At 44.0% G+C, this 22,880-nt stretch overlaps 1 protein-coding gene across 2 annotated transcripts in view; it reads right to left on the bottom strand.

The window, feature by feature from the left end:
• Window positions 1-12,438: 12,438 nt before the first annotated feature.
• Window positions 12,439-22,880, bottom strand: part of SCD5 (stearoyl-CoA desaturase 5) — a 143,230-nt gene continuing 132,788 nt past the window's right edge. For both annotated transcript variants that reach the window (XM_019731353.2, XM_074324282.1), the window contains exons 4-5: window positions 17,413-17,645; window positions 12,439-13,928 (exon numbers count right to left, since the gene is read on the bottom strand). In XM_019731353.2, coding sequence (XP_019586912.2) covers window positions 13,738-13,928; window positions 17,413-17,645 — 424 coding nt within the window. In that variant the 3' untranslated portion in view covers window positions 12,439-13,737. The remainder of the gene's footprint in view (window positions 13,929-17,412; window positions 17,646-22,880) is intronic.

The following is a 22,880-nucleotide window of genomic DNA, read 5'->3' as shown; positions in this document are numbered from 1 at the left end:
CATTAAATGAAATGAGGAATTTGGAAAATTAATTTTGTTTCCAATACAGTAAGAAATTAGTAGATCAACTTTCGTAGCTCAGCAACTTCATACTACTACCTGCAAGTTATTAGGGAGAATACAGAGATAAACATGACACAGTTCCTGTCCTCAAAAATCTTATAGCCTAGCGGGTAGCCAGTTAGCTCAGTTGGTTAGAGCATGGTGCTGATAACACCAAGGTTGCCGGTTCGATCCCTGCATGGGCCAGTGTAAAAAATCTTACAGTCTACCAGAAGAGAAAAAACAGGTATTTACTCACGCAATAAATACTTATTGAGCATTTATTATGTACCAAGAATTATTTTAAGTCCCGGAGATATAATGTTAGAAACAAAATGCTCATGATCCTTGCCTTCATGGCGTGCACACTAGTTGGGAAGAATTATAATACAAGGCAAAGTAAGCGAAAGTACAAGAAAGGCTTCAGAGAGAATCTGACAGTGGCAGGATTTTAAGAAAGAATAGGAGTGTTTTGGGTCTGTACAGAAGATTGGGACGCTGTAGACAGACAGCTGAGTATGTGAAAAGAATGGAGACATGAAATAGCTCAGTGTGTTTGAGGAACTACACAGGAACCACTTGTTTTACTAGAGCACAACACTGAGAATGGCCCAGGGAATAGGCAGCTGAGGTGGAACAGAAATGAAGGTCAATGATATTGGACAGGATCCACACGGCAAGAATGTTAGTTGTCTATCCAATACTAATAGAATCTTGGTTATACTCAGGACAGTGACAGAACCAGCTAAAAGGCTACAATTCTTGGCTTTCCTTGCAATTGGTGTGACCAAGAATATCTGTAAGTAGAAGTTATTTGGTGGGGGTGGGGGAAATTTTGAAGCAAGCAATCACCTGGAGGATGCACCCATTTACCATTTCTTTCCTTCTTTCAGCCTTTCAGCCAGTTTGGACCATGAGTTCATTTTAAGGATGAAAACCAAGGCTAAGATGGTGGAACAGAAAGACAGAAAGTATCCACAATAACATGGACTCACTCACCATTCCTGCTCTGATTCACCTAGCTTCTACCCTTGTTTTATGTGAGAGACCTCTGTATTATTTAAGCCACTTATCTGGGTATCTTATGAACAGCTAATCCAATTCTAATGAATATACACAAGTTGTTCACACAGACATAACAGTAACTTCTGGAAGTTGGGGTAGAGAGAAAGAAAGTACGTAAGCAAGGTGGCAAAGTACTTCATACATAGGGGGAATGATTTGGAGGCTACAGAAGATTGGAACAAGCGGGAGGCAGTGGTTATGTGAATGTGTGTGCATGTTACAGGAGGAGGATGAAAAGAGGAGAGGCTTTTGAATGAGAGTGGAGAAGTGAGGGATCGGAAATATCTGTGGGAGAATCTTTACCTCCTGCCGTGGCCCCATGATTGTGGGGTGATGGAGAGGAGCTGCTTCTACACTAGAAGACCGAAATGGAAGAGTCTATTTCCAATGGGAGTTTTGGAAAATAATTGAAATGGACAGGGGAGCTCCACCATGTGAAGGGAAGAGTTAGAGGAAATAAATCACAAAAAAATACTGAGGAGATAGGAGAGGATGAAGAGAGAGTGGATGGTTGCCTTTGGAGAGATGGAGAGAATGGCTTGCACCAGTGTTTCAACCACTGAGAGACTCTCCTATGGCGTCCGGCCCAGGACCTAAGGAAGGGGAGTGGGGAGGGAGAGCAGCAGGGCCATTTGGGCCACACCTGGAACCTGAAGAGATCCTAAATTTTTCCTGTTGTTCAGGGACAAATTTGTGCAAGGCAGTAAGAATGAGTTCTGGTCACAACTGTTTACCGGAAAGCAAGTACATGTGACAGCTCAGTCCAAAGGTGGAAGCACGCTCCCAGGTGAAGAAGCTGGGAATTGGAAAGCTGCCTGTGGCTAAAATGCCTGGTAATTAGGGTTTGTGCTCTGCTGTCTGGCACTGGCAATTTTTCTCCCTCACTTGGCATCTCCCTAGCTCACACTTCCCAAAAAAAGAAAATCAAGAAATAATCACAAATCTAAGGATTTGGAGGGCGGGAGACATTAATGAAGAACAATTGGGCTTCATTTATTACATGAAAGAACCAATAACTAATATGACAGGAACCAATCTTACCATTTTTGAAGTTCAAGAATATTACAGCCATACTTCACCTTCCTCCATTTCTTTCCCTCTTCTAAAAATGCTGCATGAACAATAGGATCAAAACTTCTGAACCCCATTGAAGATACTTGTATATGGTCTGATCATAAATGTATTTTTGTTAGCAACCAGAATCCTTGAAATTAGAACTGCCCTAGAAAACGTAGGCTGTATATGCAGGCTCTTTATGACATACTCACTTTTTTATAACTAAATTAATTTTTTTTTTTAGAATTTTGTGGCACTCATCCCATCTTGAGAGAATTAAAAAATATGTGGAGTGTTGCCAGAATAGGACTCGGAGTTGTTAACCTAGATATTTTTCAAAAAGTGCATTAGGCATCCCATAGCCTAACCTAAACCATGCAGAATCATCCTGCCTGCAGAGAACCGCTATTTCTTAACCTTTTATAGAGAGTAGATCCGGCCCAGAAAGGCCAATGAGCCCAGCTCCCAGTTAGTAACAAGTTTGAGTTCCAGGGTTAATGAATAGACTTTGGACCTTGCTGATGCCATTTTTGTCTCACTGCTTCAATGACTGTGGACGTTTTTTTCCCAACTGATTAGGATTAACTGTGCTTTTCTAAGTTTCTATTTTGAAAGCCAGAGACCTGCATTTCTTATTTTCAGTGCTTGTTACCCACAGCCCAGCAGGCTCTCCTCTTCTCTCCAGCTTCCGTTCCCTGTTATCTTAGGACCCCATGCACAGGCCTGGATGCACCAGGGTGGGAGCATGGATGTGAGTGATGAAGATACGCTGGTGGGGAAGCTGGGGGGTGACAGGAATTGGGGTCTCAGAGTTTCAGCTCTCTTTGTCCACAGTCATGGGCAGAGCAGCCAAGCTCAGAGGCTTCTCCTTCCCAAGTTAGTATGTGAACCCATGTAGAAAGTCATTCAATGAACATCAAGCTGTCTCGCCAGGGGGTTGGTAGGGAAGAGAGGTACAATCAAATAGGTCCCTTGGGGGAGAGTTATAAAAAGGCAGGTGTTAGTTGGATTCTCCAAGACCAGATGCTGGGTGGAGTTAGGGGTGTGACTGGTTTAGTGGGGGATAATGCCTGTAGAAGATAAGAGGGGGAGGAAGCAGGAATATTCGAATAACGAAAACCTTCGCTCTTTGATGCAGACCTGATACATATGAAAGAACACAGAGGAGGAAGCAGACTCCACAGGGGAACCTGAGAGCCAGATTCAGGTCTGACAGTCTCAGCTGCCCCAGCGGGGACGGGGAGCAAAGACCGCGGTGAGTGGAGGCCTTCTTGTTGGGCAGAAAGGAACAGGCCCTGGTACCCACCAAGCTCGGACATGTGCTGGGTCTGTTCAGGAAGAGTGTAGCAAAACAGCAGCAGCTACCACAACAGATATTGAAGCATGAAAGCAGTCAGTTGACTGCAGGCTTGCAGCTGAAGGGCGAGTTCTTTCTTGAAGGAAGATCTGAGAGGCACACGTCCATGGCTGTTATATGAGCTGCTGACAAAAGCTGGTGTTGAGCAGCCACAGCAATGGAGCAGAGCTAGTGAGAGAGGGACACCATTACCCCTTAGGCTCCAAGGACTGACAGACAGATTTGGGAATGTCAGTTGAAGGAGCAGCCAGCCTACAGCCACCCCACAGGGAGGGACTCAGGGAATAAGTGCCTGGACCTTACTCTCCTCCCTCCGTCCTGCTGCTGCTCCCTGTTCTCTATTCCCAACCAGCTCTCTGATATCATGCCTGCCTGTCAGCCTCCCGTGAGCAGAGATCAGGGTGGAGGGGCAAACAAAATACGGCCAGCATGTAAGGGCCACCACAGAGGAGAAACAAAGTCTCCAATAGAGGGAGAGATAAGCCAGCCTTGGAGAAGGCATGAGTCAGGGCAAGACGTTGCCTCCTGCGCTTCTCCCCAGCTGCCTGCATCCCAGCGTCACTGGCCAGCTTCTAGACAACTGGTCTCCAACCCCTCAGCAGCTCCACTTGCCAAAACAAGGGCCTTAAGAAGTGACATAGAGTTATTTCTTGGAGGTGGAGGAAGGGAGAGAGCTCAAGATAGAGATAGAGAGGAGGAGGAAGAGAGGAAAGGAGAGGAGGGGAGAGGAAGGGGAGGGTGGGGAGAGGAGGGGAGGAGAGAAGAGGAAAAGAGAGATTGAGAGTACTCACTCTCACACACACACACACACACACACACCACACATGCACCTGCACCCTGTTCTCCTTTCCTAGATCTTACATCTGAGCATGAGAGGCAATGAGGGGACTAGATTCTGAAGTCACTGACACTCCCTAGATTGCTTATAAACCTCTCCACGCAGTCCAAATCCCCCAGATCTCTCCATCTTTTGAAGTTCTGCTTGGCAGACTGGCCTGTGACCATCTGTACACTTGGCCCCTTAGATCTTTCTTATCACTTCCTACAGAGGGCTCCTCTCCATTATTGACTCACTGTCTGCAGCTGCCTCGAGGCATTTATGTTGTGATGCTATTTCACAGACGTTCACAGCCCAGCCGCAGGAAACACTGGTTCTGCTTCCGAGGAGTGGACAATGCTAGGCAAATTACTTTTGGCAGTGAGCAGTTAATTTTTTTAATGATACAAACAGGCCTCAGCCAATGGTGTACAAAACAGGCCTGCTAGAGCCAAACCCGAAGCTGACAGATGGTTTCTCTCCTAACTTAGTTTGATTGAGTGAGACATTTGATTTGAGCTTCTGTTACAGGGAATTAATGTATTTAATTGTTTGATGATGCTTGGCCTATTCTAGGTGAAAGAACCTAACTCTTTTTTTGTGTAACAATGAACACCCCCCTCTCCCACCTCATACTTAATATATCCTCAGCCAAATTCTTAACCGAAAAGACTCGGGGCTTACTTAGTCACTTATTTTTCTACAACTTTTAGAAAAGTGTGAAAAATGTCCACATGATGTGATCATATTTGGACAATGGAACGGGAGATGGGGCAGATTTGATTCTTTCCCTTCCAGGTGAATTTGTGTCCTTCTCAAGAGTCAGAAACAGGTCCACCTATCTCCTCGCTAAGTTAGTCCTGACTTGCCCGCAGTGTGAGCAAAGTTAATTCCTATTGATTGTTAAAAAGAAAGGCAAAACATTTCCTAGTGCTCTTCTCTGGAAGTTGATATGATGTTGGCTCAGAAAGGCACCCTCCCTTAGAATTACTGCTTCCCATTGGGGAGAGTGAACAGAGTGAAATGCAGAGAAAAGCCCAGGTGAAAATGAGCCACTTAATTAATTACCTATTTAAAGACCCTGTCTCCAAATACAGTCACATTCTGAGGTACTAGGGTGTCATGTGGGGTGTCATGTGAGGTCTCTGGTCCTGCTCCCCACATAAGAACGCAGGACATGGTGAGGTCAAAAAGGAACACCCATGGAGCATAGATAGGGGAGTCATACCACTATATTCTTGCTGGTGGCTGGGTTGGAGGCACAGGAAGCAGGAGCCATATGATCCGCAATCCACCGTGTTCTTCTCTGCCTGACAACCAACCAGTGCAGTCACGGCAGTTATATCAGTGGCTACTGGCTAACTGGTTATAGCTGATGGCCAACCAGTCACAGCTGATGGCCATCTACTACCCAAACCAGCACCTTTCCGCGTGAGGCCGAGAGCCTGGAAACTGCTCTCTGGGATTCTGTCCCCACATGGGGGTTAGGACTTCAATGAATTTGAGAGGACAAAACCAGCCCATAACAGTCTTTGCCTGTTTCCCTTCTTAGCTCCGTCTTATTCTTACGGCGCAGTGGGTGACTTCTCAGAGGGGAAGTGCAGCTTTCTAACACTGACCATCTCAAAGTGGCTCTGCAACTGGACAGTTATCATACGTTTAGGTGTATCTTGTGGCCCCCACCACATGTGCTTTTTAAAAGTTGAAGACTTTTTTTTTTTTTTAAATTGGGGAATATTGGGAAACAGTGTGTTTCTCCAGGGCCCATCAGCTCCAAGTCAAGTAGCCGTCCTTCAATCTAGTTGTGGAGGGTGCAGCTCAGCTCCAAGTCCAGCCACCCTTTTTTTCAATCTTAGTTGCAGGGGGTGCAGCCCACCATCCCATGCAGGAATTGAACGGGTAACCTTGGTGTTCAGAGCTCGCGCTCTAACCAACTGAGCCATCCAGGCTGCCCACTGGCAGCTCAGCAGCAGCTCGTTGTCTTCAGTTTAGTTGTGGAGGGCGCAGCTCACGGGCCCATGTGAGAATGGAACCAGCAACCCTGTTGTTAAGAGCTCATGCTCTAACCAACTGAGCCATTCAGCCGCCCCTGATGAAGACTTCTATAGGTTGAGGCATGTTTTCAAGGCCTGTTGATGAAAGCAAACCTGTAATAAACAATTCTGTAAAATTAAGAGTCATCTTCTAATTTATTTACTTTTGTTAAGTTTGGATTTCTGGGTCAACTGTTTCTGAAAGTAGGACCTACTTGTATTTATAAACAGTGAATACAACAGCTCGCCAAAAATTTTCAAGGCACTGCTACATGGTAAGCTCTCTGCTGGGAGCTTAAGAGAACTGTGCACAAGGCAGAGGTGGGTCTGTCTGATGGGGTTTCACATGTAACAGGGCAAACGAAGGGAAGAGTTACGAAGATGAGATACAGTAGTGCTATACAGAGTTATGTTCTGCATTGGAGTACGTTGCATCCATCCATCCATCCATCCATCCATCCATCCATCCATCCATCCATCATCTATTCATCCATCCAGTAACATTTATCAATGTTCTGTGGGGCTGGGAAAATACTGGTGACTCAGATAAGCACGGTCTGCCTGGCTCTTAGATGGGAGTTGTGATTTCTTTGCCTATTATTTTATAGCTGTGGTTGTAATAGATTCAGACAATTGAGCCAAATGCACTGAAAACTATGTGGAGTTTGGGAAAATAGCTTTCTAATGATTTTTTTTCTTGTTCTCTTTTTGGTCATTGTTTTTACTAAAGGTGGTGTGCTGAGCAAACTTTGTGATTTGAAGTGTCATTTTTTAGACTGGTTTGCCAAGTTTCTGTGGTGCCGCCAGTAGTCTTTCAAGCCTGACGTACTTTCATTTGATCTCCTTTTTGATGCAAAATAAAATTGAAAAAAAAGTGCACTGCAATCAGTAGCCTTGGAATAATAAAAAGGATATTCTTCTCAATTAGAACTATCCCATAAGTGCTCTATATCCACGAGCAAGGATCATTCCTCTTGTTACAGCTGCAAACAGAAGTGAAATGGGGTAGTAAAAAACAAACAAAAAGTAAATATGCATACTTTCAAGAGTAGTTACATTTTTATACCTTTTCAAGTTGTTTTCTATTTTATCTTTCTCATTCATGTGTCAGTGCTGAATTTAAAACAAATAGAAAAGCAACAGACTGAATGTTGTAATTGAAAGACATCATATCAATCAAATTAAGCAAGACAAGTTTGTTGGGAAGTTAGTTTAAATGACTTCTCCAAGTTTTGTGCACATTCAGCCTTGCTCTCACATGGTGTGTGGAATTTTGGCAGCCAAATCATATGGCAGCTGATGGTTAGTGACTTTATTTTGAAGCATGCTATTGTTTCCAAGTATTATAATGCTGCAATTTCCTGGACACAGCAATGCTCATTGTAAAGACATCTCTTAACTGGAAACTTAAAAAAACAAACAAAAAAAAAACCCCAAAAAAACCAAGAACAAACAAAAAACAATACAAAGCAAAACAAAAACAAAAAAACGAGATTGTTTAGAAATCTCTAGCCTTCGTGACAGCCCAGCCTCCCTGGTCTATGTCCCCTAGTTGTTCACATAGATGTCAACAGAGGGTCTGTTTACTGGCCTTGAGCCTCTTCTTTTTTTTCTTTTAGAAGGATACACATCTTTTGCTTGGGTAGAGCAGAATCGAGCATTTTCTAAGCTTGCTTACTATTGATTCCTGTAGTTTTTGATGTAAGAAGGGACCTAAGCAATTATTTGTTCTACCTCTTATATATTATAGATGAAGAAGCAGAGGTTTTGCATATTTTTCCTTATGCTGTTTGTCTTCCAACAAAGTAACAATCTAAACATCCCTGGAGTGTATAGATATGGGCCAGGGAGTCAAGTAATGTTTAAACAAAACCACATCAAATGGCCTATCAATTTCAGTGTCTTAAAACTGATCTAGTCCCCTGGCTTCAAAGTGACTATAAACGTGGTTGTAAAGGGGCCAATATATCATTGCTTAAAATTTTCCATATTGAGGCAAAATCAAGGTCTTCACTTTTAAATAGTGTTTGAAACCATCCAGACCAAAGTATCTACTTAGAGATCATTTTTTTTCATTTTTTTGTGCCTTGGTTGACTATGTAGCAACTATGTACACATTCTAACAAGCTGACTCTAGGCATTTGGGTCTTGTCTGGTACAAATAGCTCAGCCTAGCAAGAGCTGTAGAGAACAGTGCAAATAGATGTGGTCATGGGTTGGCACATCTGGAACAATCTCTTTATAATGCCCTGTGCTTAAGTGCCTTTTCGTTCAGAGAAGGGAGTTGAGGGAGCCCAGTGGGCTCTCACAGAGCTATTCTTGTATTCATGGGCAGGAATTTCAGGGCCAAGAAGGAACTGAAGTGGGTCTTCCCTATCCATCCACCTCAAGTGTGAGAAGGCTGTTTGCCCGAACTGGAAAATCATCACCTACGCTGATCAATCACTCTCGCTTTGAGACACTGGCTATCCCAGTTGGCAGCCCAGTTCATCCATCCTCCGCCAGTGACCACATATACCTGGTAGAGTGTCCCCACCTCCCACCCCACCCCTCACACGGTGCTGTCATACAGTCCAGAATAAGGAGCAGCCACTACCTGCAGCTCCTGCATCTGTGATCCACACACTGTGAGCTCAGGCTTACGTGAAACACGATAATGAAAATACAACCATACCAACATCCCAGTGGGGCCCAGTTACTTTGTCCACCAACAGCCTGGGGGATAGTGGCTCTGCCCAGCAGTTTGTGCATCCTTCAGAAAAGCAACCTTGGAGATTTCAATGACATGAAACGTAGCCTTTGTAGAAGATTGGAAAGGAGTGGGGGTGGGACATTGATTTAGTAAACCCTCAGTTGTAGGGATTTGGATAAATGGTCCAAGGCAAAGTAACCTTTTTTCCATAATAACTGTAGGTCAGGAAAGGTATTTTCTCAGTAAGTGCTGTAGGGAAGGGTTCTTTCTCAGTATTGTAAGAAAGGTACTTTCTCAGTATTATAGGGGAGGGTACCTTCTCAGTACTGTAAGGAAGGTCTTTTCTCAGTAAGTATTATAGGGAAGGGTACTCTCTCAGGGCAGAGCCTTCACAGCCCTAGCCAGCTCGGGTGCTGTCTGCGGGTCTTTTCCTTTTAGATCCTGTGAGAAATCGCAGTAGGATGTGGCTGACTGGTCTTCTGGATGTGGAGTCAGAGGCATCACGGGAGGGTAAGAGGCAGAGGAAGAGAAAAAGGCTGTCACTGAGCCCACAGTAGCTGCTCAGACACAGGCTTGTTGCATTACAGGTACTTCGCGGCCAGAAATTTTCTTCCTCCTGCTTCTGATGGAGCAAATTTAGAAGTCAGGAACATTCCTGGGGTGGGGAGGGTGGTTATGAACCCTACAGCCCACAGGGAGAACAAGGAGAGCAGTTTCCAGGTCATTTATAGCACTTCCTTGACGTCGAGGAAAGGGAAGAAGAGTATTTAGACTAATACCCTGAACTAAAAATGGGGAAATTTAAAAAAGGATTATAAAGGTTAGAGTATTTCTTTCCTTCCTTGTTTTTCACATGAGCAGCCACTGAGAACATAACTGGCTCTCAGTCTCCTCTGTAATTGGGGACAGGATTGAAATGGACAAATGAACCGCACAGATAATCCCCGCAGCTCATTCTTATCCATTAGGCTTCAACCTCTTCCTTCCACAAACCTATCCTGGCTCCCGATGAGGAGAAAAATGAGCTGACTGAAACATAAATGACCTTGTAGGCCAGACTTGTCCTCTGACGAAGGTGTGAAAACACAGGAAGGAAGCCAAGGGCTCAGAAGGGCACACAAGTGACCAGACAGAGGCACGCTGCTGCACAGGCTCTGCCTGCGTGCGGGGGCTTCTTCACACCATGGGGGGAGACTCCTAAAATGGCAGAGCTGGGCACGATAACCTAAGCCAGTCAGGTTCCTCACAGAAGGGGACGCTGAAGCTCTAAGAGGTTAGGGCCATTGTGCGGGAGGCAAGACTTTCCTCCACCCTTTTCAAGTCTGGCTGGGCCTGAGAATGCACTTGACCTAAGACAGATGAACAGAAAAGCATACAAATCTTATTATTCCATGTACATGAGCGCCTCCATGGAAAAATGAAGACCCCAAAAAGCAGTTGGACCGAAATGCTTATATATTAGGATGAACAAAAAGTAGTCATTGTGAAAAAGTTAGAAAAATACGTGGGGAGGCTACAGGAAGATAAGGGCTACTGACAAGGTTTATTTGTGAAGATTTCTCCCAGCCCCTTTTGGTCTTCTCTGGTGATAGGAATGTTTCTTTCCTCCTCCTACAGAGAAAACATCTGTCAGTGCACATGGGAGTTTCATCTCCTGCTTTTAGGAAGAAAAGGAGAAGTCAGAATCCCCTTCTTGGCGTGTACTGTTTTTCCAGTGCCTGAATGCAAAGTAATCCTTGTCAAAGTGGCATATTTGGGGCAGCTTCTGCTACCCTTCACCATCCAGCGAGTTAGTAACAAAATGAGAGCTAGAAGTCGGTCCTCCTTCCTCCATGCTGCAGTATTTGACTACATCTCAGTTTCCATCTTGTGTTTGGGGCACGTCCTCACCCTCAGCTGACGTCTCCTGTGGAGCTACACACCAGGCCCTGGGCTCAAGTCCTCCAGACTCACGGGATGCACACAGCTGTGACCGTCCTGTTGTGCGGATGCAGACGCTGACGTTCAGAGAGGTTCACAGCTTAGTCAATGGTACTTTCATGTGGTTCAGCCTGAAAACATGGCCTAGGTAGCTCAGCGGTTTAGATCAAGAGTCTGGTTTCATCCACTCTTTGCAGATGAGAAAACTGGATCCAGAAAGACTGATTTTTCTCAAGGCCATGACAGTAGCACAGCTGGAAGTGCACGTGAGCTAGCTCTGGCACTCCAGGCTCGCTCTGTGTGAGCGCTGTGGGGGCAGCTTCTCCTTGGCTCCACTCACCTAAATGCAGGGGTGAGTGCTGCCGAAATGAGTCTTGTAGGACCCAAGAGATTAAAGACAGGATATTTCCTTACTTGAAACTGAACTTTTCAAAAAATATACCAACCTCTCTAGGGCCACCTTGCATAGGCTTGGGAGTCTCCTCCCAGGGCTGTTGCTTCTTCCCTTCAGTGCTGCTGAGAACGTCAAGATGGAAACTCTAGAGTGATCTAACCTTTATTCACTCCTTCATCCAGATCATCCCAACCTGTATCTCATTCATGGTCCTGTTGCAGATAAACACCTGGCGCCCAGGTTCAGAGGAGCGAGCTTCTGGATTTATTTGGACTCGCTGGGAAATACCCTCCTTTGGCGAGAAGATTCTAAATAACTGTTCCAAAGGTAATCTTTTTCTATTATTGGACAAGTAAGTAAATGTAGTACTTTCGGGATCAAAGGTTCACAGAAACATTCCCAATCAGGGCCATTTTAGGTCATGCTGATACAAACAAATGCTAGAATACAACTGCACTCTACCAACACTACATACAAGATCTTAGGAATATGTGCCTGGAATATGAAACTGCTGAAAAAAAATGCCGCGATTATATCCAGAGGGTCCTTGCAAGATGAGATCTGGTCAGGTATTAACAGTTGGAATCCCACTCAACTGCAGGCAGGCTAAGTAGTTGCTATCTAATGGCACGGGCACAGTTGCTTCTGGGCAAAAGAAAGGCAGAGTCTGAGGCAGCAGAGGGGTAAGGATGAGAGAGGCAGGACTGGAGTGAGAGTTGAATTCATGTCCCCCACCTCTGGTCACCACTGGGGCTGATGGGGTCTAGGCAGACAATGTGCCTTCATACTCTTAGGAGTAGAGGTTCCCACTTATCGGCTAGATGTAGTACAAGTGACAGTGTTGGTGAGTGAGAAATAGGGAATGGCATCACTGGGGGTTCTGCATTCAAATGAAACTTGCTGATTTTCCCTCTGGTTATGTCCATGGCAGATGAGATACGAGAGACCTGGTCTTAGGGGCACTTGTTAGTCTAGAGCCCAAGTCAAATGTGACTCAGATGGTCATCATGAAGCATCAGACACCCTTGAGAGGACATTCTTTAAACAACACTTAACATCTGGTCAAGAACACCAACAAATTCATAATCATTTATTGTAAATCACTCATAATTTACACATTATTAATGGCAAAAGAACACTGTTAAACACCTGCTGGATGAAGAACTTCATTATGACAATTTTCTATTGGCGTCACTTCTTTTTCAAAAATTTAAAATTTTAATTTTAAATTCTACATCTTTCCTAAAAAGATCTATTTTCGAAGGGCTCCAATGCCAACACTATAAGCCTTTCTTTTGCTCTAACATCTAACACAAAGGGCTCACTGTCCCATCAATTCAACATGCTCTTTACAAGGCAACTTAACACACACACACAAATTTTTAATCTAGAAGCTACAGAATGATCACTTTATACTTTGCTGCAAAATCAATGAAGGCCGCATGCAAGTGAAATATTAGTAGACACTGAGTTCTAGACAATTGTTGGTTATTAAGATCTGATGGCCTGGTATGGAAAATTAATATGCTTATTTTGCAGAAGCAGCTAAAGTACATGCATCAGTGGCTGGGATCAATTAGAATATAAATTAGGTATCTAAACATTGAAATGAGATCTTAATTTGAGCTTAATTTGATGTCTGGCACATCTGAGTTATATACTTTTAAAATGACAATAACAAACAGAAAAAAATCAAACACCTAACCAGGCATTGATTTATAGGGTCGGCTGGGCACAAAACTAGCTGGGCAGTAAACAGATCTCTTTTGAAGCAAAGACAGTGGGGCATTAACAAGTTGTAAACAGGGCCAAAAAAAGACATTTTCTGTATCTCATTTTAAGAAGTGTTCAATTCTCTAACTTAAAAAACAATAGAAACACACACAATAATTACAAAACAGAAACATTCTTTAGTTACTACTAGGACTCCCCTCTTTTGTCTTCTACCCTGCCTCTCTGCTCCTTCAGATAGTGTGTTTAAAAATAATTCTGGGTTAGCTGATGGGAAAGAAAACAAATGCTTTCCTGAATCGTACTGAAAGAATATTAAATTCATTCATCCTATCAGGGTTAACATTATGTACAAGCACATGACAATGTATGTTTGACTTATTGTACCTACAGCAATTTAATCACATGTACACGCTTTAATGTTAAATCAGAGTTACATTAACTTAAAAATTTTTTTTCATTGATAATTATGTCTTGACTTTGAGACAAACAAAAAATTCCCAAGCCACATAGATTCCATTCCCTCCCACCCTCTACACCCTCCCCCGATCCAATGAACAAAAGAACTATAGTAACAGAAGGCATGAACCAAAGTGTCAACAGCGGACATATTTGATGGAAGCTCCAGGATCAAGTGCTGCCATCTCCAGTCTTGGCTTTCCGGGCCTCGACCATTGGCTTGGTTGCCCGTTTGCGGTCAGTGGCCAGCCCCAGCCAGCACATGACATCAATGAACCAGGTGGTTGGGTTGAAATTTAAGCCAAATTCACTCGCAGAGTAGTCATAGGGAAAGGTATGATGGTAATTGTGAAAGCCTTCACCTGGAAGACAAAATAAGCATTGAAATAAACCACTCACCTCCTCTCTGCATAGATTTTTTAAGCACTCATTTATTGCGGGTCTACCATGTGCAAGACATTGTGTCAGGTAGGCTCTTTGGAGAGCATAGGATTTGGTTCCTGGCCTTAGGAAGCGTTTACTTAATTGGCTAGAAAAACTAAATGTGAACAGAAAATAACAATAAAGATAACAGCATAAAGTCACAAAATTTTCCTGTATGAATTGGAGACATGCTACCATGACTTCAGAGCTGTACTTCCTAAGTAAAATGCTGAATAGCTGGTAACAGATCATCATTTTGATGCATGTTCATAAAAGGAAAATAGCCCCTGTGGACTGGAGTAATTAGAGCAAGACTTCTGGGGAGAGCTTGGAAGAGATAAATGAGAATCATTTAGATACGTAAGTAAGGAATTGGATCTTTCAATATCCAAAATTTGCCTATATTTTATTCTATCCCTCCCAGTGAATAGATTTTCCTCCTTTACTTTTTTTAAAGGTGTTTTCAGGAGGCGGGTGGGGATCTCAGGGCTTCTTTCATTTGATTTCTTAAACAGCTTTATTGGAATATAACTCACATACCATACAATTCACCCATTTAAAGTGTATGATTTAGTGGCCTTTAGAAGATTCAGAGTTGTGCATCCATCACCACAATGAATTATAATATTTTCATTATCTAAAAGGAAAGCCCACACCCCTTAGCTGTCATCCCCCAACCATCTCCTATCCCTCCCAGCCCTACTTTCTGTCTCTGTGATGGTTAATTCTGTGTCAACCTGACTGGCCAAGGGGTGCCCATTAAACATTATTCTGGATATGTCTGTGAAGATGTTGCTGGATGAGATTAGCATTTGAATCAGTGGATTCAGTAAAGTAGATATCGCTCCCCAGCGTGGGTGGGTTTCATCCAATCCATCAAAGGCCTGAATAGAACAAATGGTGGAGGACGGAGGAATTTTTCTCCCTGACTCACTTATTGAACTGAGACATCTGTCATCTTCTCCTGCCCTTGGACTAGGATTTACACCATTGGCTCCCTTGGTTCTCAGGCTGGACATAATTACACCATTGGCTTTCCTGAGTCTCCAGCTCGCACACAACAGATCATGGGACTTCTCAGCCTCCATAATAGCGTGAGCCAATTCCTCACAATAAATCAATCAGTCTCTCTCTCTCTCTCTCACATACATGCACACTCTATCTACAGAAACAATGGAATATATCTATGTTTATATAAGTATTCTACTGTTTCTATATATGTGGAAATTTATTATGAGGAATATATGTAATACATATAACAGTATATATACTGATACACACACACACACACACACACACACACACACACACACACACACAGAGGTTCTGTTTCTCTGGAGAACCCTGACTAATACAATCTCTATAGATTTACCTTTTTGAATATTTCATATAAATGAAATCATACAATATATAGTCTTATGTGACTGGTTTCTTTCACCTAGCATAATGTTTCCAAGGTGGAGCAGGTACCAGTATTTCATTTCTTTTTATTACTGAATTGTATTTCATTAGATGGATATACCACCATTTATCGTGCCATTGTATTTATACAATTGTATTTATTCAACAATTGATTGACATTTGGATTATTTTCATTTTTCAGTCATTATGAATAATGTTGATATAAGCATTCACATACAAGTTTTTGTGTGGACATATGTTTTCATTTCTCTTGGGTATAAATCTAGGAGTAGAGTTGCTGGATCATATGCGTATACGTAGTAACTATTTTTAACCATTTGAAGAACAGCCAGTTTCTTCCATTACTATTTTAAGTGGCTAAAAGTCATATAGCTCTTCTATTGACCACATTTGAAGGATTCTGTTCTACAATGAGTATATCAGATGGAATGATCTTTGGTCTGTGATTTTCTTAATTTAGGTCTTCTCTACTCTGCCCCTCCATCCTCATCATATTTAGTTTTCCAGGACTAGGGTACAGTATAGAGAAGTTTTCCCTTTATTTTCATAAACAGGCACTGTTCTAAGAACTCTGTATGTGTTCACCTACTGTACAGTTGGGTGGGTGTAACAAGAGCCTTCCAGGACCTTTACGAAGAAAATTGACTAGGGGTCCAGTGTTGACCTGGGTAGACTTAAAACCAATACCCAGTTCTTCAGGGACTATGCTGTGGCCATATTCCTTGGGTGTTCTTGGACCACCATCTCTATATAAGACGGTAACAGTACATCTTGTCCCCACTGCAGTCTGCTCTCAGAGTCAACACTAGATGTGGCTCCCCTCTTTAGACTCTTTCTAGAAGATGAAGGGAAAGAGGAGGAGAAAGCAATAGGAGGGCCAGAAAACTCTTCTTCCTGTTTTCCAAGGCACTTTTCTCTCTGCTTATCTCGTTATCCCATAGCTAAAGTTGGTGTTTATTCCACCTTACATTGCTCTTGTCAATGAAAGATCCCTAGGGTCTTAATAAATGGAAAACCTTAACAGAGTGGTGGTAGAAACTCATTGTTAAGTGATGTGGAGACCATTTCTACTTAACAGTAGGAACTTCTCTTCCTGGGTTTGGTCTCTTTGGTCAAGGCTCAGCTTACCAAGAAGCCCGATTTGCTTCTATAAAGCCACAAATAATATTTATTAATCACTTAGTGTGTGTTAGCCACAGTGCTAAGCATTTTAATGAGTATGAGCACCTGTAATCCTCACACCTCTGAGCTATGATTATCCACATTTTAAAATGAGGATGTAAATGCACAGAAGGGACAAGTAACTTGCCTAAGACCATATGGCTAGTAATAAAAACATCACTGAAGGCTTATTTTGTGCTAAGCACTGCTGCAAACGCTATATGTTAACTCATCTAACCCTCCAAAGACCCCGGGAGGAGGTAAATGCTACTATTATCCCCACTTTACAGATGAGGACACAGAGTGGAGGAGCCAGATAACTCGCCCAGAGTGTATGTGAAGGAACCAGGGCTCTACCAAACCCATGTTGTGGTACCATGAGATGCCACAGTCTCATTTTTTCCCATCTCTTTGTTTGAAGGCCTATTTTCTTATGATCAGCCAAATGATTGGACAGCTGAGGCTAGAGTGTTCAGGGAAGTTGGAGAGAAAAACCTACTGCTACTCTCCTTTAGATAAATTTCCTTGACAAAAATAATAGCGACTAATTATTGAGCACCTACCATGTGTTAGGTACTGTTCCAAGCAATTTACATATACTAGTATCTTACTTAATCCTCACAACATCTCTATGAAGCAGGCATTGCTCTTTTCATTTCATAGACAAGAAGACTGTAAATTAGAGATTAAGGGACTTGTCCAAGAGCCAAGATTCTAACACCGAAGCCCAAGTTCATTCCACTTCACTCCACTGCTTCATTTTACAGATTCCACAAAACCATGAGAAGCCAAGAAAATTGAGCTGCCATTCTCTCCATTGGCTCTCACACCCTTACTCACCAATGGCACCCAGAGTGACCAGTGGGTTCTGCCGAGGGTTGATGTGCTTGTCATAGGGTCGGTTTCCATACATGTGGGCGGCGCTGTTGACCAGCCAGGTGACGTTGAGTGAGATGGTATAGCGGAGGATAGAGGCCAAGAAGTAGGCATTCCACAGACTCTCTCCCCAGATGCACCAGGGTACCAGCGTGGGAAGCACGAAGCACATGAGCACCACGGTGATCTTATAGTACCTGGAAGGCAGGATATGATGCTATCATTGGGCACCTGCTGATGGTGGCGGGGACAGGCTGAAGAATAGGGGACAGGGCAGGAAAAGTCAGACATTATGCTGGTCAGCAACTTCAACACTTTGCATAAAAAGTGTTGTGTGTCACTCTGTGAGTGTGTGGGGGGGTCACAAACCCATACACCCACAAGGGCCAAGCCATAATGTATATTTCATTTTAATTGTATTATAATGAGGCTGGAGTTCAAACAATGGGCAGGCACCAGCAGTTTGTGTAGGCGTTAAAACCAGATTATTCCAGTCTTATTTCCTCTTTCTAAGGGTGTTTGGACAGCTTAATATATCTCTAGGGGATGCAAGCCTGGGCAGTCCCCCTCGGGCTCATTTTTATTAACTCTTCTTTTGCCTCATCAATTTTCAGGCACATGATTCTATGCTAATTTAGCTTCGTAAAAAAGGAAAATAATCTACTACCTAAAATGTTCTCAGTCCATTAAAGATTACATTCCAAACCAGCATAAAAAATAAACACTAAGTACAGGAACAGGCATAGTCATATAAAAGGTAATCATTTAAAAACAAGCTATCAATAGTTTGATTTCTAGACCTGGGCATCCAGCAAAAATTTACTGAGCACCTACTGCATGCCAGTCCCTAAGTGCTCGTGATACAAAGGCAAATTTGACACACTCCTTGCCCCAGGCTTCAGTCAAGTGGAGCCACTGTTCACCATCCTCTGACCATGTAGGGTCAGCTTTATATGGGGACAGGAGAGGGGCTGTGACATGAAAGTGTCCAAAGCTATCTGTTGGTAGTGATTTCCTCCCTAGCCTCCCATCATCTAATCAAGTTTCCAGGCCTCTGTTAAGAGGCATATTTATCAACTTGGAGGTGGCACAGTGTGAGAGCATGAGATTCGGCAGATGGAAGGCTTTGATTTGAGTCCAGATCTGATTCTGGATGTTGAACCAGCCTCTTTTTATTCTTTCATGCTCCTCTTGTGCACAGTTAGATGATTTCCCAAAAAACAGAGCATGAGGCAAGGGTTTGTGTGCAGGTTTTATATTTTGGGAAGTGAGCTCATACTACAGGAGTAAGTGACTGGGAAGAATGAAGCAGGGAAGGAGGGAAAGCAAGCCAGGGGTGCCCGCTGCTATGCGCAACTGAAGTTGGACCTTGAGGGGACAGATTCTACCTCAGAATTATTCTCTCAAGGAATAAAAAAAAGGGACTGCAGGGTTGCCACATGGGACATTAGCTCCCTCACCCTTCCATGTTTGCTTGGGTCAGAATGGCTAAGTGCACTCCACAGGCATCTCAGTCAGAGGTGGCAAAGAAGCCGGGCAGGAAGTAAGAAATAAGCAGTACAGCTGAGCAACATGCTGTTGGATTACACCTCTGCCAGCAGGTGGCTGCAGCAACAGCTGGAGAGAAAAGGTGGGCCAGAGTATGAGGCAGAGCAAGACAGATGTCCAACCTAGTAATCATAACACTTCATGGGTTTCTTGTGAAGATCAAATACTAACAGCTACTAATAGCTAACATGTACTATGTGCTTACTGTGTGTCATGACTATTCTGAGACCTTTATGTGTACTGACTTATTTCATTCTAACTCTAGGAGGAAAGGACGATTTCTATCCCCATTTTACAGATGGTAGTTGAGCAACAAAAAGGTTATGTAGCTGGCCCAAGGTCACCAGACTAATAAGTAATAGGACCAAGATTCAAATCCAGGCAGAATCTCTTTGGAGACCATCGTGCTATTCTGCTTTGCAAATGAAATCATGTATGCAATTGTGCTTTGTAGATTGCTAGCTGCACATAAGTATCAGTTCCCATAATGATAACTGTCTTTATTGGGCAACATATTAACTCACCAGCTCTTGTTTTCCTGTCATTGGGCTACAAGATGGCTGCATTTTAGTAGAAACAAGGTTCCTGGGAAATCAAATGAGTGGGTGTGGTTGGAGAGGCAAAGACAACAGACAACAAAGGGACTGCTGGTCTTAGAGTGGGATCCCCAGAGTCAGGGGCAGAAGACATTTGGGGAGTGCTCTTGAGGGATACCTGTGAGGAAGGGAGGAAGGCAGGACTGGGCCAAGGGAGAAGCTCACACACAATGCATTTCAGCAGATCCAATGGGGAACTTTGGGGCTGGGTGACACTTTACAGTTGTCCCATCATGCGGCCATTGGCCTCAGGGTGCCCTCTGGGAGGGGTGAACCCTTGGGCAAGGAAGTTCCAGGTGGGCATGGGCATTTCCCAAAATTCCATGTGGGCAAGGGCAAGTCCCAGAATTCTATGTGGGCAAAGACAATGCCCACAAAGGACAACAGCTGGAGGGTAGGAGTAGCAGCTGAAGAGGGAATCTGGGTAAAGCATGCAGTGCCCTTCACACTAGCATGTGAAGAGGAAGGGTGCTCTGAAGGGAAAATGGAAGACATGCCCAGAGCCCAAGACTGCTGCTGCTCCTTGTTTGCACCTCTGAGGAGAAAAACAAGCAGCTGAACATTGCCAAGAGAAGGCATTTTGCAATTTAAGAGGCTCTGATTATATCCCAGGACCTTTGAAAAAAGCCTCTCCTATTCCTGTTCTGAGCCATTGTCTGGGGCCCTCATTTTGCTTCTGAAAACAAGGAGAAAGAAAATTCATGTATTGAGAACTTCCTCTGTGTTGGGTACCAGGCTAAGCATATCAGAGGTCTTCTCTCAATTACTCCTCACAGCAGACTCGGGAGGGACACACTCTGCCAATGGGGACCCTTCGGCTTAGAGAGGTGTGAGGCCTTTGTTCTGCTTAGCCCTATGGAACCCACCTTCTCCATTTGACCAGTCCACAGAACTCAGCTTCCACTTATGCCCTGCCCTTGCTTCCTCCCTTTGAACTGTTTAGAAAAGCCACCTGCCTGCCTGGACTCTTGTTCCAGAAATTGCACTCCCCCAGAAGGCTGGGTTCCTGTGGAGGGACGGCACCAGTAATGTGGCGAGGAGTGGGAGGAGAAAAAGGCCTGGGCTTCACCTCCTGGCACAACCACTGTCCAGCTAAATTTCCTCTTCCTCAAAAAAACAAAACAAAACAAAACATGCTTTTAAAAAATCATTGCCTGCAATTTCTGGTCAAGATGGCAGAGTAGGTAAGCACTGTGCTTGCCTCCTCTCACAACCACATCAAAATTACAACTAAACTACAAAGCAACCATCATTGAGACTCACCTGAAGTCTAGCTGAACAGAAGTCCTACAACTAAGGACGTACAGAAGCAGCTACCTTGAGACCAGGTGGAGATGTGGAAAGTGCTAGCCCCACACCCATGTGCGGTGGTTAAAAATAGGGAGTGATAGCTCGGCTGCACAGGTCCCTGCTGAGCAGTGTGGGGTCCCAGCCCCACACCAGAATCCCCAGCCCAGGTTTCCAGTGCCAGAAAGAGAAGTCCTTACAAATACTGGGTGTGACAACCAGAAGAGATTATGGCTGAGTGAGATGGAGGGAGGCTAGAGTTCCTCCTAAGAGTCCAAGCATGGACTTACTCACTGATGTACTCATTCACTCTGAGCTCCAGCACTGGGGCAACAGCTCAAAAGGCGCCAGGGACATATGGAGAGAAACTGAATTGTCTGGCTTCAGGGCAAGGGCTGGAGGGGCAATTTTCTCCCAGACACAAGTGCTGGTAGAATCCATTGTTTTTTTGTTGAGTCCTCCATGGTCCCAACATGCAGACACATGTGACCACCATATCTGAGTCTCTGTCAACCTGGTTATCTTGCCCTACCCTGGTGATTCCCTAAGATGCTGCCCCACCCAACTCACAGACCCAGCCAAGCTGCTTTCAGTGGCTTCTCCATACAAATGACCTGTCTTGGCTCATGCTATTCTTTCCTAAAATCTCTCAAAGTTTCACAAACTGAAAAAAGCAGCACCTGGCCTCAGTGTGCCCCATACGTTGTCGTGAGCAGCCCCATGCTGGGCACTAGTGGGAGCCAGCCTCAGTTTGTAGCTTGTCTTATCCCAGGCACCTGCAAGCCCAGCGCAGATGGGTGCCATCAGCAGATTGCTTTGTGGCTCATGCCAGGTGGCCTGGGGCAGGGCACAGACTGCAGCTGAACTTGGTCTGTGGCAGAGCACCTCCCAGTAGGCTCTGGGGATGGTACACCTAGTGGCCGGCTTCAGACTAACCCGGAATACCACCCAGCTACCTCCGCGGGCAACACACCTAAAGGGCCAAGCACCAGAGCTCTGCTAAAGCAAATCCTGCTCTGTAGGGTCAGCTCCTGACCAACAGCTCCTCCATTGTAGTCATGGCCAATCCTCACAACCAGTCAGCTTGAAGGTCAGTGCCTCCCATTGACATGCAAACAGCAATCAAGGCTGAACTACAACAGGAGGGCATATCCAACCCAATCACACAAGGGACACACCTGGAGCACCCAGCTCAGGTGATCAGGGAGACTGAGCCACTGGGCCCCACAGCACACCTACTACATAATGCCACACTACTAAGACCAGGAGACATAGCAGCCCTACCTAATACATAGAAACAAACACAGGGAGGCAGCCAAAATGGGGAGACAAAGAAACATGTCCCAAATGAAAGAACAGAACAAAGCTCCAGAAAACACACTAAATAAATTGGAAACAATCTACCAGATGCAGAGTACAAAACACTGGTTATAAGGATTCTCAATGAACTTAGGGGAGGAGTAGATGAACTCACTGAGAACTTTAACAAAGATATAGGGAACATAAAAACGGAGATAGAAAACATAAAAAAGAACCAGTCAGAAGTGAAGAATACAATAACTGAAATAAAGAATACATTAGAGAGATCAAGAGTAGATTAGATGAAGCACAGGATTGAATCAGCAATTTAGAAGATAAGGTAGCAGAAAATTCCCTATCAGAGCAGTGAAAAGAAAAAAGAACCCAAAAAAATGAGAACAGTTTAAAGGGCCTGTGGGACAACATCAAACATACCAACATTCACATCATAAGGTTACCAGAAGGAGAAGAGAGAGAGCAAGGAATTGAAAACTTATTTCAAGAAATAACAGAAAACTTCCTTAACCTGGCAAACAAAATAGACATATAAGCCCAGGAGTGCAGAGTCCCAAACAAGATGAACCCAAAGGAGCCCACACTAAGACACATCATAATTAAAATGCCAAAGGTTAAAGACAAAGACAGAATCTTAAAAGCAGCAAGAGAAAAGCAGTTAGTTACCTAAAAGGGTGCTCTTATAAG

This window comes from Rhinolophus sinicus, linkage group LG02, assembly GCF_036562045.2.
Source record: "Rhinolophus sinicus isolate RSC01 linkage group LG02, ASM3656204v1, whole genome shotgun sequence".
NCBI classification, from domain to species: Eukaryota; Metazoa; Chordata; class Mammalia; order Chiroptera; family Rhinolophidae; genus Rhinolophus; species Rhinolophus sinicus.
This window is presented reverse-complemented; position numbering and strand designations above follow the sequence as displayed.